At 37.2% G+C, this 12,954-nt stretch overlaps 1 protein-coding gene across 13 annotated transcripts in view; it reads right to left on the bottom strand.

Annotated features, from left to right (window-relative positions):
* KDM4C (lysine demethylase 4C) overlaps nt 1-12,954 on the bottom strand; it is a 221,225-nt gene that overhangs the window by 91,562 nt on the left and 116,709 nt on the right. For 12 of the 13 annotated variants that reach the window (XM_081945825.1, XM_081945829.1, XM_081945833.1 and 9 more), the window contains 3 exons: nt 8,086-8,279; nt 4,014-4,252; nt 2,066-2,379 (listed from right to left, as the gene is read on the bottom strand). In XM_081945825.1, the coding sequence (XP_081801951.1) occupies nt 2,066-2,379; nt 4,014-4,252; nt 8,086-8,279 (747 nt within the window). The remainder of the gene's footprint in view (nt 1-2,065; nt 2,380-4,013; nt 4,253-8,085; nt 8,280-12,954) is intronic. The other variant, XM_081945824.1, reaches the window with a different exon arrangement.

Below are 12,954 nucleotides of genomic sequence, written 5' to 3'. Positions count from 1 at the left end.
ATGAGAGAAGAGAAATTATGCAATGTCTTATACAATATCTTGCTTTCCTGATGGATATTTTTGGGAAATGCTTGTGACCAGGTGCAAAAGGTTACCTCAGTTTTGATCATACACACAATACAATGGTGGGTTCTGGATCCCGTTGCAACCGGTACGCTGCAACGGGGCCGGGCGTCCACCATGTGCACGCATGCAGCACGCATGCGTACCCACCGTCCGCAATGCTCCAGCTGCTGGTGGGCCCTCCGGAGCACTGTACCAGAATAATACCTGGTGCTCCCAGCAGGCACCGGTATGCTCGTACCGGGGCATACTGGTTGTATCCCACCACTGATACAATATGATGGAAAAGAAAAAGCATGGTATTGGTATCATGGTTAGCAGACAGCACATATCTTCCAATTGCAATGCCAATTTAATTTAGTTTAGTAGTCTTCAAGAAAAAAAAATAGAAATAACTTTTGCCATCACAAAGTGGAAAAAGGATTGGAAACTTTTGGAAATAAATTTAGAATGCATCATTCTAGTAAATGAGAGCATTTAAAAATACAATTTCTAGTATAGTGTCAGCTGGAAAATTAAAAGGGTCTTGGCACCTCACGTTGAGCAGCATTATTTGTGATAGTGGGAATTTAAAATTTCTCTAAGATATTATGATCTGCTCATTCCTAATTAAGATGGGGTAAAGGAATGGGAATTCATATTCTTTTAATTGAGGTTATTCTACATCGTTAGCACCCACTGTTATAATTTCAACATCTGAAAACACACTACTTTTTCAGAGAAGAAGTAACTATTCTCTAATTTTAATCTTGATAGTAGCAACACAGGTAGTCTTTGACTTACAAGCATAATTGAGCCCATGATTATGGTCATGTCATGACAGTTGTAAAGCCGGTCATCACATGACTGCATCTGATTTGATGATCTTTTTATGATAGAAGATAAGCAAACATAGTTCTCATAAAGCAAATGCCACCATTGTTAAAGGAATACCATGGTTATTAAGAAAACGAATTGTTCACTGTAAGACATTTTTTGGCAGAAATCAAAAGTAAATGCTGGTTTCCAAAAAAAATCATAAATTGTGATCATGTGATTGTGGGACACTGTAAATGCAGTCCTGCCTAGCATTCAAAAGGTAGTCATGTGATGATCCATTATGTTTTTTCCAGAAAGCACTTGATAGACACCAGAATATAATCTATTAGTAACAGCCATAAAGTGCTGAGATAGCCAAGTTTGTTTGCTACTCTACAGTTGTTAGCTTAATGCATTACACAGCTGGTCTTATGATTAAAGAATATAGTGGAGTCACAAAACAAGGCAAGTTATTTGTCCAGGTATTTGAATCACATCTGTATAAATTCCTTGGTAGACAGACACACCAGACAAACCTATTAGAAAATATTCAGAAACCCACTTAGGAATAACAAAAAGTACCCAAGCAAATGAATTAAATGTAAGTTGAAATGCAAAATCTCACTATTGAGGAGATGTTTATTAGCACATTATATTAAGACAGAAAGACTGGGTTTGGGATTGTTAAATCTCATCCCTTAATAAAAGAAAAAGGAGCTCATTATGTTGGTAAAAGAAAAAAATTCTGCCTTATTCTTGGGTTTAAAATATACCTACCACTTTCTCAGGAATCCAGGCAATCCAAACTCTGCAAGTGCCAAAAGCAAATCTAGTCCCAAGTTATTATCTCTTGAAATCTCATTCAAATGCGGGGGAAAAATGAATACTTAATAGAAACTAATATGCTGTAAACAATTATAAAGGCACTAGTTCAAATCCTTGCCATAACCATACACAAATATACAAAACTATAGCCACAGGTTATTCCATTATCTCACCCTTACACGTACCTCATAATTGCAACATAATACCTATCTACATGCAGTTGTTGCAAGCATTATTAATGTATCTTAAAACAATTTATAAAAGGATATATGCCTTATTCTAATATAAAAATGTTAGAAACCAATTGGGGAATTTTATTATTGTTTCTAACTAAATACTAGGTTTTCTCTCATATTCTCTCATATTTCCTCATTCTTACCGTTGATATTTCCCCAGGTTCCAGACCACTTTTATTGCTTTCAGCATCACTAATCTCATCCTCTTCTGTGGATACACTACTAATTTCTTCTTTCTCAAAGCTCTCCATTTCAGAAGCAGCGTCCTCAGGAGTTTGCCTTGAAATATTTGAAGTTTTTAAAACATCTTGATTGCAGTCAGGATATGAAAGCAAAGCCACTTTAGAGTCTTCAGAAAAACTATGTGGAAGGTAAGAGACTTCTTTCTCTTCCTTTTCTGATTCTATATTATGCATTTCAGGAACTTGATCGAGTTGTGAGCTTGAAGGGGAATGATCTAAATAAAATTCATCATCAAGACAAAATAGATACTAACGGTTCTTATTCATTTCATTATTATACAGAAAACATATCTGCAGACATTTTGAGTTTAGTGACAGATAATTACCATATTTTTTGGACTATAAGACACAATAGTGTATAATACGCTGCAGGATTTCGAAGAGGTAAGTAAGAAAAATAGTTTTTGTCCTCCACAGCCCCCAGGAGCACTCTGCGGGCTTCAGCAGGGGTGAGGGAAAGGAAAAACGCTCCCATTTTTGCAAAAAACGGGCGGAAAATGGGCTGTTTTTCACCAAAACGGGGGCATTTTTCCCTTCCCCCAGCCCTGCTGAAGCCTGCAGAGTGCTTCTGGGATGTGGGGCAAAGCAAAACCACCCCCATTTTTGCAAAAATTGGGTCGTTTTTTGCCCACTTTTCACAAAAATAGGATGTGGGGGCAGAGCTTCAGGAGGCAAAAAAATGGCTGTATTCAATGTATAAGATGCACCAACATTTATCCATGCTCTTTTGGGGGTGGGAAAGGTGCGTCTTATACTCCAAAAAATACGGTAATTGATTTCAACAGCAAATATTTTTTACAGTTGGGAAATAACTGGTCTTTTTAAACGTATAGATTAAAATTGAATAAAGTTGTTTCTTCTTTGTTAAATTTTGGAGAAATGAATTTGTTAACCAAAATATTTTTTGTATTTATTTATTGGAACTAGGGTCATTCTACAGGCAAAAAATGCATCCTGTACTGAATACTATACTGTAATGAAAACACATTTTCATAATGAATACTATAAATAAAAACATGTTTTCTGGTATCACTTCTTTTATAGTCCACAATATATTTTGCCCACTGTTATGAACAGTCTCGCTACCCATTTTATCAAATTGTTTGGATTAGTATTCTTGCAAGGAGAGACTCAATGAAGATTACATCTTCCATTATAATATAAAAAATGCCAAGTTAGATTCTCAGGCTTTCATGAACAAAATTAGTCTTTTCAACTTTCAAGGAAGGAAGTTCTAAATCCAACTCTGTTTTTAAACTATTTTATTACCTTAGCACAATTCAATTTTAAACCTTGGTAAATAGTTACAGAACAAGACATTGCATCTTAAATAGTAATATAAGTGAGGAAGGAGCTTTCTACTTACTAAAAGAAACCAGCTTGTAATTCCAGTTGTTTTCTGCCATGTAAAAATATGCTCATATGGAACATTGTGAAAAACTATTCATTATAAGGTATATGGGTACTTTATTTGAAGGCCCTTTTTGCAATTAAATCCTTTCCTAAAGATATTTTATATATTAGTAGTTATTATCTTCCATGTTATTGTCAACTCCTTAGCTGTTAGGAAATCATGAGATAAAGCTGAAATTTAAGAACACTTAGCAAGAGTTGACTTCTGAACTATTATTGCTTTATTGGGACAATGTTCTATTATTTTTTATTATTGACAAATATTACATAGGTACTAAGCATAAAATAAATGATCATGATTATGTAATATCACTGCAGAAATAAAGAAGCATAATGGACAGAATAGAATAGGGTATAAATTCTCACTTGCAGATTTATAGGATTGCAATATCAACAATCTGCAAGTTATATGGAAAATAAATACCATTTATCTCACCCAGTATCTTTTTGTTATCCAATAAATTTTGATCTATGTGCATCCTGCTTGAGACTTGTTCTTCCCCAGAAGGCACTCCTGTGTCTCCTGGCTTTACTTTTTGTGATGGTTTGTCTTTGACCTTGAAGCAATCTGTAGCTGCTTCAGTAGCTGTGATTTCTGTACCAACCACTATGGTTGATGGCTTCTTGTCTTCAGGAGTTTTAAGCTTTTTCGATCGTGATCGGGTATGCTGGAAGCTGTTATAAGAGATACTGCTGTCAAAATAGAACGTCTGGCTTGAGTAAGATAAAATATCTACCAATAGAAATGTTCTTTTTGCTTGCTTTAAGAAATGGAAAAAATGACATTTTTTCATCTTTTTGTGTAGAGATAGTGTTTACAATTTATTAAGCAAGAGATTAACAATAGGCTGAATTTAACCTTTTAATCTGTCATTACTACACTTTAAATCTAGAATTAAACTAAAATGACCTCAAATAACCCTGTTGAAGCAAGTTACAAAGTTGGTTACTTGGTTGAGCATTATTTAGAATGTGACGATGGTTTTAATCACATTCTATCAATCTTTAGCAATGATGCTCAGTCACAAAATGTAGAAGACATTTTGACAATTTACTCTTCTGCAGCATTTACAGAAAATACAGGGTTTTTTACCTGTCACAAGTACAATTTCAGCAACAACTAATTGAACTGAACTACAAATAGTCCTCGATGTACAACCACAATTGATCCAAAAATTTCCATTGCTAAACAAAACAGTTGATAAGTGAGTTTTGCTCCACTATTGCTCCTTTCTTGCCACAATTGTTAAGTGAATCAGTGTAGTTGTTAAGATATTGATATCATTGTTGAATGAATCTGCCTTCTCTATTGACTTTGCTTGTCAGAAGCTCACAAAAGATGATCACATGACCCCAGGACCCTGTAACCATCATAAATACATATCAGCCGCCAAGCATCTGAATTTTGACCACATGACTACAGAGCTGCTGTGATGGTTTTAAGTATGAAAATCGTCATAAGTCACTTTTTTCAGTGCTGTTGTAACTTCTAACAGTTACTAAACAAATGGTTGTAACTCAAGGACTACCTGTACATAGATTGAGAATTTGTTTCTATAATAGAAACTATGAGACTACGATATATAGGATTTTAGAAAGTATATTTAGTGATTAAGATTATACACAATCAACAAAAGGTGGAGAACATGTCTGATGCTCTTTCAAATTCTAATGCATACATTTTATTGCACTTTAATTATTAGCAAACTGCTTCTATCTGAGAATGAATTCCCATATTACTTAACAAGAACATTTCCTATTTTTAGAAACAAAATGGAAATAGGTAAGTCTCTGTCTGAGAGCCAACTTAATTTTACCCAAAGTTTTTCACTTGTGCATGATAAATGGCTCCAGAAAATGTATGTGAGTGCTGAAGCGTGTGAAGAGTGTCTTCCAGAACAATTCCAATATGTCTGAAACTAGAAAACTTTGCCATCTTAAACTAAGAATTTCAAAGCTGTATTATCTTTTGCCATTGTTCTTTTAAATAAACCAAAAACTATGGTTATTTCTTCTCAATCTGCTGAGTCTAATAAATACATTTTTAAAAATCTACATAATTTCCCTTTAGCTGTAGTATGATTTATATTTTTCATTGATGCATGAAGGCACTGATGAAGCTGATAGTGCCTATTATTTGCCTAGCAATGCTATATAACATGGTCATGACTTGCTCTTTAAAAATCGATTACAGAAATCATTGTCACAATTATGATGTCCATCTTTACATAAGTACCTTAAATTAAGTGGGATTAACATAAATGATTGCAACAAAAATATTATCATTTTTTTTTACCTGCTGTTTCTATATACATGGGATTCTGTCTAAAAATGTATTATTCCCAAGAGTAAAATTACAATATTTTTCTGTGACATATTAGAGCAAAGGTGAAACTGAACATTTTATTTTCATTTTGGAGATGAACATCTCTTGCTGTATTTTCATTTGTGTGAGGACTATTAATTAAGCAGCACAAAAATGCAACCACCAGTTTAGCATAGTGGATAACTACAATCCATGTACACATCTGACAAAACTTTCAACATAATTACTACAATGTATCCATTTTTAATTTTAACTTGGCTATCCAGATAAATATAGGTTGTACTGACAAGAAAATAATTGCTCTGCCAAGTACAAATCGTAGTTGTATAATAAACATGCCAAACTCTGTAGCAATACAAAAGTAACACTAAACAATTATATGACCTACATATGAAAAACCAAAGTTTATCAAGTTGTAAATGTAAATATACATATGTATTAATAATTTGACATGACATGTTTGTTTAAAGTGTAATCTCCTGTATGAATTATCATCTTTGGAGATAAGGTTATCAATAAAAAAGAAGAGACCAGGTAAGGGAGCATCTGATTTATATTTTTTGTGTGTGTTATTTTTATTTTTAAAAGTCTCTCAAAAGAGAAATTTCAGCAAACTTTAACATGGTGCATTTCCCTGTGTCCTCTCAAACTTTGGTGTGGTTGTAAAGAGAAATCTGAAAGCATCAATCACACTTAAGAATAAACACAGATGCCAATTTTTGAAGTATTTTTAATATCTGTAAATTATAAAGCTTGACCTAACAGAAAAATAGACAACACTACATAAATACATCTCTTAAAGCTTTCTACCTTTTTAAGTGTTCAGATGTATTGATCTCTAGTTACCATAATTATCCAATCTTTCATCAACACTGGCATGGAGACTATTGTCTAGAACTGGGATGGCAAACCTATGGCACGCGGGCCACAGGTGGCACGCGGAGCCATTTATCAGGGGCACGCGAGGTGTTGCCCTGTCAGCTGCCCAGTACACATGCGCGCGCTGCACTGGCCAATTGAATTCAGCTTTTTTAAAGCCATTTTTCACCTTCCCCAGGCTCCAGAGGCTTTATAGGAGCCTAGGGAGGGCGAAAACACCCCCCCCCCCGAGGCCCTCTGGAGGCTTCACGAGCTTCCCTGAAGGCTCCGAAGGATGGAAAATGACCCAACGGACAAACCAGAAATCGTAGGGCTGTTTATAGTCCTACGGGTCCTTCAGGGAAGCCTCCAGAAGGCGCCTGAAGGCTCCGGAGGGCTTAAATTGGCCCTACGAGCAAACCAGAAGTCTGTTCCTGAACTTCCGGTTTGCCCATAGGGCTGGTTTTTTGCACTCCAGAGGCTTTAGGGAAGCTCCTGAAGCCTCCAAAGGGCTTCTGGGGGCACGGGGGAGGCTGTTTTCACCTCCCTGGGCTCCTATAAAGACTCTGGAGCCTGGGGAGAGTGAAAAAAGCATGCAAAAAATGGAGGGAGCGCCTGTCATGCACACATGCGTGCTGGGGGGGCATCACGCATTGCATTATGGGTGCAGCACGCCCACACATGACCCCCTGCGCTCCCCCTGCTATGGCATGCGAGCCAAAAATGGTTCGCCATCGCTGGTCTAGAATATGTGAAGGATATTATTAGATAACAAAGAGGGTTTACTTTAATATAAATACTTAAACTGTAAAAATATTAGGCAAGTGAAAGAGAAAACTATGTATTTTTATCTTGGAGAAAACATCAAAATAGATATTGGGTGTTAAAAATTTGATCGTGTGTGTGTGTGTGTCTGTGTGTGTGTGTGTGTGTGTGTGTGTGTGTTTTGTTGGCGAAAAGTATTGTTTAGGAAATGTCCTGTTTTGTTCTTTTTTATGCCTTGGAGTTAGCCCTGATTCTGGTGATTGCTGGACAAGTCTATGCAGTTTTCTTGGCAACATTTTCAGAACACCTCGAAAAAAGTCTAAATATTATATTAATGCTCAGACCTCCAAATATTACATTTTCAGTAATGCTTTCAAAATCAATATATAAGTAAGTATGTCCAGGATGAAATATGACTTTTTGGCTCCCAGAATCACTGTTAAATTTAATGAAACACAAATTAACTAGGACTAAAATAAAATAAAAGACTTCTAAAAACATCTGAGACATGAAAGCATATATTTTAAGTTTAACTATAAATAGTAGAAAATATTATTACAACCTGGAACATCTCTTCGTTTTCTTTCTTCTCTGCAACCAGGCCTTTACCTCAGGTGTGGTTTCAGGGGTGGGTTTTGAATGATCAATATTATATAAATCTTTTCCTTGTTTCCACAGTTGGTATCTATCTGGCTGAAATTTTCTCACAAAGATGTCCATTGATATTGTCACCATGTCTTTTCTACAGGTACACTAGAAAAGAAATAAATTGGGTATGATAAAATCAGCTCATACATAAAGGATAAACTACAGTAAATAGAACCATAGAATACACAGAATTCTCTGCATAGCAGGCAGTACAAAAGCTCCAACAAATGGTAGAATCAATTAAAAGGAGTTATAACGCCAATCCTCAGGTTACAGCAGTCATTGGGACAGGGATTGCTATTGCTAAGTGATGTAGTTATAAAGGGCAATGTTAGTAATGGCAATCCTAGCAGTCCCAGCAGATCATAATCCACCGACTATGTGAGTTCTTAAAGAGGAAGAGGCAAGAGTCCAACTTAAGAAATGGAATGTGGGTGTTATCAGTGGCGTAGCGTGGGGGGTGCAGGGGGGCCGGCCGCACCGGGCGCAACATCTGGGGGGGCGCCCTGACTCGCCCTGCGCCGCCCTTTGCCGGACTGTGGCCGTCTCTTTCCTCCCGAGGAGGAGCTCGAAGGGCAGCGGGAAAAGGCTCGACTGAAGGGAAGCAGGTGCCGCGGGGGTGGGAGGCGCACCGGGGGCTTCGGGAAGGCGCCGGCTTCCCGGGGCGCTCCAGGCGGAGCCGAAGGAGAGCGGCGCTGCGCTGCGCTCCGTCTGCCCGCCGCTGCAACGCCACCGCGTCCTCCCGCTCCGCCTGGAGCGCCCCGGGAAGCCGGCGCCTTCCCGAAGCCCCCGGTGCGCCTCCCACCCCCGCGGCACCTGCTTCCCTTCAGTCGAGCCTTTTCCCGCTGCCCTTCGAGCTCCTCCTCGGGAGGAAGGCAGGAGGCCAGCATGGAGAGCCTCACTTGACTGATGCCGACCCAGGGGCAGCTGCAGTCGGGCCGCCCTCGCTTTAGGGGGCGCAAATTACTTGCCTTGCCCCGGGTGCTGACAACCCACGCTACGCCACTGGGTGTTATGGAGAAGGCTGGGAAGAGCTAACCACCACCAGCGGAGTGCTGTAGGCAGGTCCACACTATAGTGTGTGGACAAGTGCTTGTTACAGGGTGTGGGCAGGAGAAAGTGTGTGCTACAAGTGGAGCCATCTGGAGGAAAAGCAGTGGAAGTGATTTATGGGAGCAACTTTTCTGGTGTCAGAAGCCATTAGCAAAAATCACAATTGGTGATCACATGATTGCAGCTTGCTGTAAACCAATAGGTTTGCAAATATACTTCAAAGTGCTATTTTTAACCTATAAAAATCTACTTCTTGGTATCTTCAGGGACTGTACCCTCAAGGTAAAGCTAATCTGGCATGTAAACAGAAGAAAAACTAGCGGTAAGAATGGCCTCAAGTTCAATAAACAATATTTCTAAGCATATGAAATTTCAGTATTAAATGTATTAAAGCGCTATGCTTCAAGAATCTTTTTTCAGATGCTTTGCAGTGCTTCTTTGTCACATATTACGATGAGTTTATGGAGCTCTTTTCAGACATAAGCACTGATTGCATCACATAATGAAATTAATGATATTGTAGAAAAATGCGAGATAAAGTTAACGAAGGAATACAAAAACCACTTGCAGAACCATTAAGAGATAATAAAAGAAAATGTAAATGACAACATAGTCTTACAAAAGGGGGGAACATAAGAAAGAGACTCTGCATTTTTTCTACATGGTTATATGAACCAGCAAGGTGGGGGACGGGACTCTGACAGATTTTCAAGATTCTGTTATTGTACCCTACAACAACAGAGCTCCAATCATTCTTTTTTTAAAAAACGTGTTTTTATTTTTAAACAAACAAGTACAGACAAACATAAAACATAAAACCATCTTCCAGTTTCGTACAGTGTGTCGATTGGTTACAAAACCTTTGTACATTCTCACATAGTCTCCACCTACAATTTATATAGAATCTCGTATTATCAATCTGATATATATATTTACAATTATTACCATTATTAAACATTTATTTGACTATAACTATCATTACTTCATTTTATGTGAGATATTCTAAATTTTGTATACATTTATATTATGGCATTTCATTACATCATCCTAAATCCATCCAGTAGTAATACATCTTTATAAAATTCTTTGTCTAACCATTGATAAGACAAGTCCCATGTTTTATAAAATGGTTTATCTTTGGTTACAAAACTTTTGTGCATCCTCTCCATAGTCCTCACTTACAAATTATATAAAATCTAATATTATCAATCTAATATATATGTATAAAATATTATCAATGTTAATCATTTATTTGACTATAACTATTACTTCATTTTATGCAAAATATTTTAACTTTAAATAAATTTAATTTTAATTTTAATTATAATATTTCATTACATCATCCTGTATCCATCCAATAGTAGTACAATCTTTTATCTTTTGCCATTTGTGGTATTTGTATTCTAATTGCTTTTTTAGTAAATCTTGTATCGACATCTCTTGGCAACTTATATTTCACTGCGTATCTTGTAAAGGCTCGAAACCCATTATCCGTTCCTTCCATCATCTTCCCTTTGGTTATCACCAATGCTTCTGCCAGCATTTCTATCATTACTTCTGTCAAATTTTCTCCCTTTTCTTCTTCTATATTCTGGAATCTGAGGGTAAAGTTCTAGTCTGTCGATCTCCCATTTCAATATTCCACTCTTGTCTTTTTCAACCACACTCAATCTGCTGTCAATATCTCCAATTTTCTTATCTCTTTGTTAATCTTTTTCTTCCATTTTTTGAAATCTGTCCTCATATTTCATCATCGTTTGGTGAATATTCTCAATTTTTTCATCTACTTTTTCTGTTCTTTGTCCAATATTCTCCATTCTCTTTTCAATGCTATTTGTTCTTACTTGTATTTTTTGAATTTCTTGCATAATCACTTGTAATGTCACTTCCTTTTCTTCTTCCTGCTGCAACATCATCTGTATTGATCTTTTCCTTCAGATAGTAAACACTGCCACTGTGTAGAATCCAAGGCTCTTTTTCAAACAAAGTTAACTGTTCTCTTTCCAAGTTCAGTGCAATCTTTTTTCTTTCCAGTCAAGCTTTTCACTCTGATAGTACCCAGAGAAGCACCTGTATAAACATCCGTGCTCTTCCCACTATCATTTTCAATAAACAAGCTCAGAGTCCTTGAAGTGTAACACCATCTCTTAGTTTGCACAAGTCTCTACTATTCTTCTGAATATTAAACATACACTCACTTTATTGCTCTTTGAGGAGGAGCACATGGGAGGCAGTTCACAGAAGAATCACAATTTCTTCCCAACCTTCTCAATCACATGCCTCTAACTTCAAGATACAATGGTATTGGGCATGAAAAACAATTCTGTAAATATTTCAAAAGATTAAAATATGTGCTCCAAGTGTTCCTGGAATTTGAGGTAGGATGAATACTAAAGCCACTATTAATTCATTGATGAAATATGTCACTTCTGAAATAATATCCAAAGGTTTCTAGTCTTCAGAAAGCAAACTGTTTATATAAAAGTATAATAAACAATATAAGAGACAAAGGAGAGTCATAGTTTAAAATGTAACAAAAGTTTCAGATTCATTGTTAGCATTTCTCTTTTTATGGTAAATGCTGATCAGATAGGGCATTAAGCAACTTAATGGAAGGCTACAAAGAGAAGAGGAGGAAGCAGTGACTAACCACTATAGAGAATTAGATTAGTCTTACTGCTTCTTGCTTGGATGTGATACGTGAGGGCAGCAGTGGTACAGTGGGAATGAGCAGCAGTAGCCAGAAGTATTTCACAGCTAGGAAGCTGAATTGGCAACCATGCATTGAAATCTTCCATTTCTCAGTACCTGAATGTGCTGGTAGCTTTACCAGTTGCATCATTTGGTTTTTGCTGATTGCCTACCAGATCGTGGTAGATATCCAGTGCCCAGCCCTAGACCTACATTTGCTAATGTAGAAGAGGTTTGAATTTTTTTTTCTGTTTGGGGAAACATGGTGGTCTTGCCTGCCCAGCATCAAGAAGCTCTCTTGGTATGCAACAGTTCTACAACAAGGTCTATAGCACTGTGACCAGAGATGTGGCAGAAAATAGCTGGTGTGAGAGGAGCAAATTTGGGACTAGTTGTTATTGATCTAAGCCCCATGGCTAGTCTCGCAATTTGCCTTCTTTCCTTATCCCAAGTTCCTGTTTGCCAATTTTGTTTTACCAGACTTTTTTATTTTTGTGGACCATGAAAGATTTACAATCTGTTGGGCAGGGTGAGGTTGATTGGTTGGATTCCACAACCTCTGAAAAAGTAAGCAGGATCCTTGATCTATTAACCTAACCATTTGTTTAGCTGTGAAGGAAATTATCGTATGCCCCCTCCATAAAAAACTGACACTGGATCCAATAGTTCTGGATTACTTTTGTCCAGTCTACAAAAGTTTACTGGGTAGATGGTGAAATGGCAGCTTGAAAGAGTCCTGGAGGAAGTAAGCTTTCAATTCAGGTTCAAAATCAGGACACAATATAGAGATGGCATTGGTTGCACTTGTAGATAATCTCTGAACTGTGATGGCGCAGGGGTTAGAATGCAGTATTGCAGACTATTTCTGCTGACGGCAGTTCAAGTCTCACCAGCTCAAGATTGACTCAGCATTCCAAGTCAGTAAAATGATTACTCAGATTGTTGAGGACAATATGCTGACTTTGTAAACCACTTAGAGAGAGCTGTAAAGCACTATGAAGTAGTACATAAGTCTAAGTGCTATTGCTATTGCTAT

The sequence above is a fragment of the Natrix helvetica genome, assembly GCF_964273705.1.
Source record: "Natrix helvetica genome assembly, chromosome: 2".
Lineage (NCBI taxonomy): Eukaryota > Metazoa > Chordata > Lepidosauria > Squamata > Natricidae > Natrix > Natrix helvetica.
The sequence above is the reverse complement of the archived record's forward strand: the minus strand, read 5'-3'. Positions and strand labels throughout refer to the sequence as shown.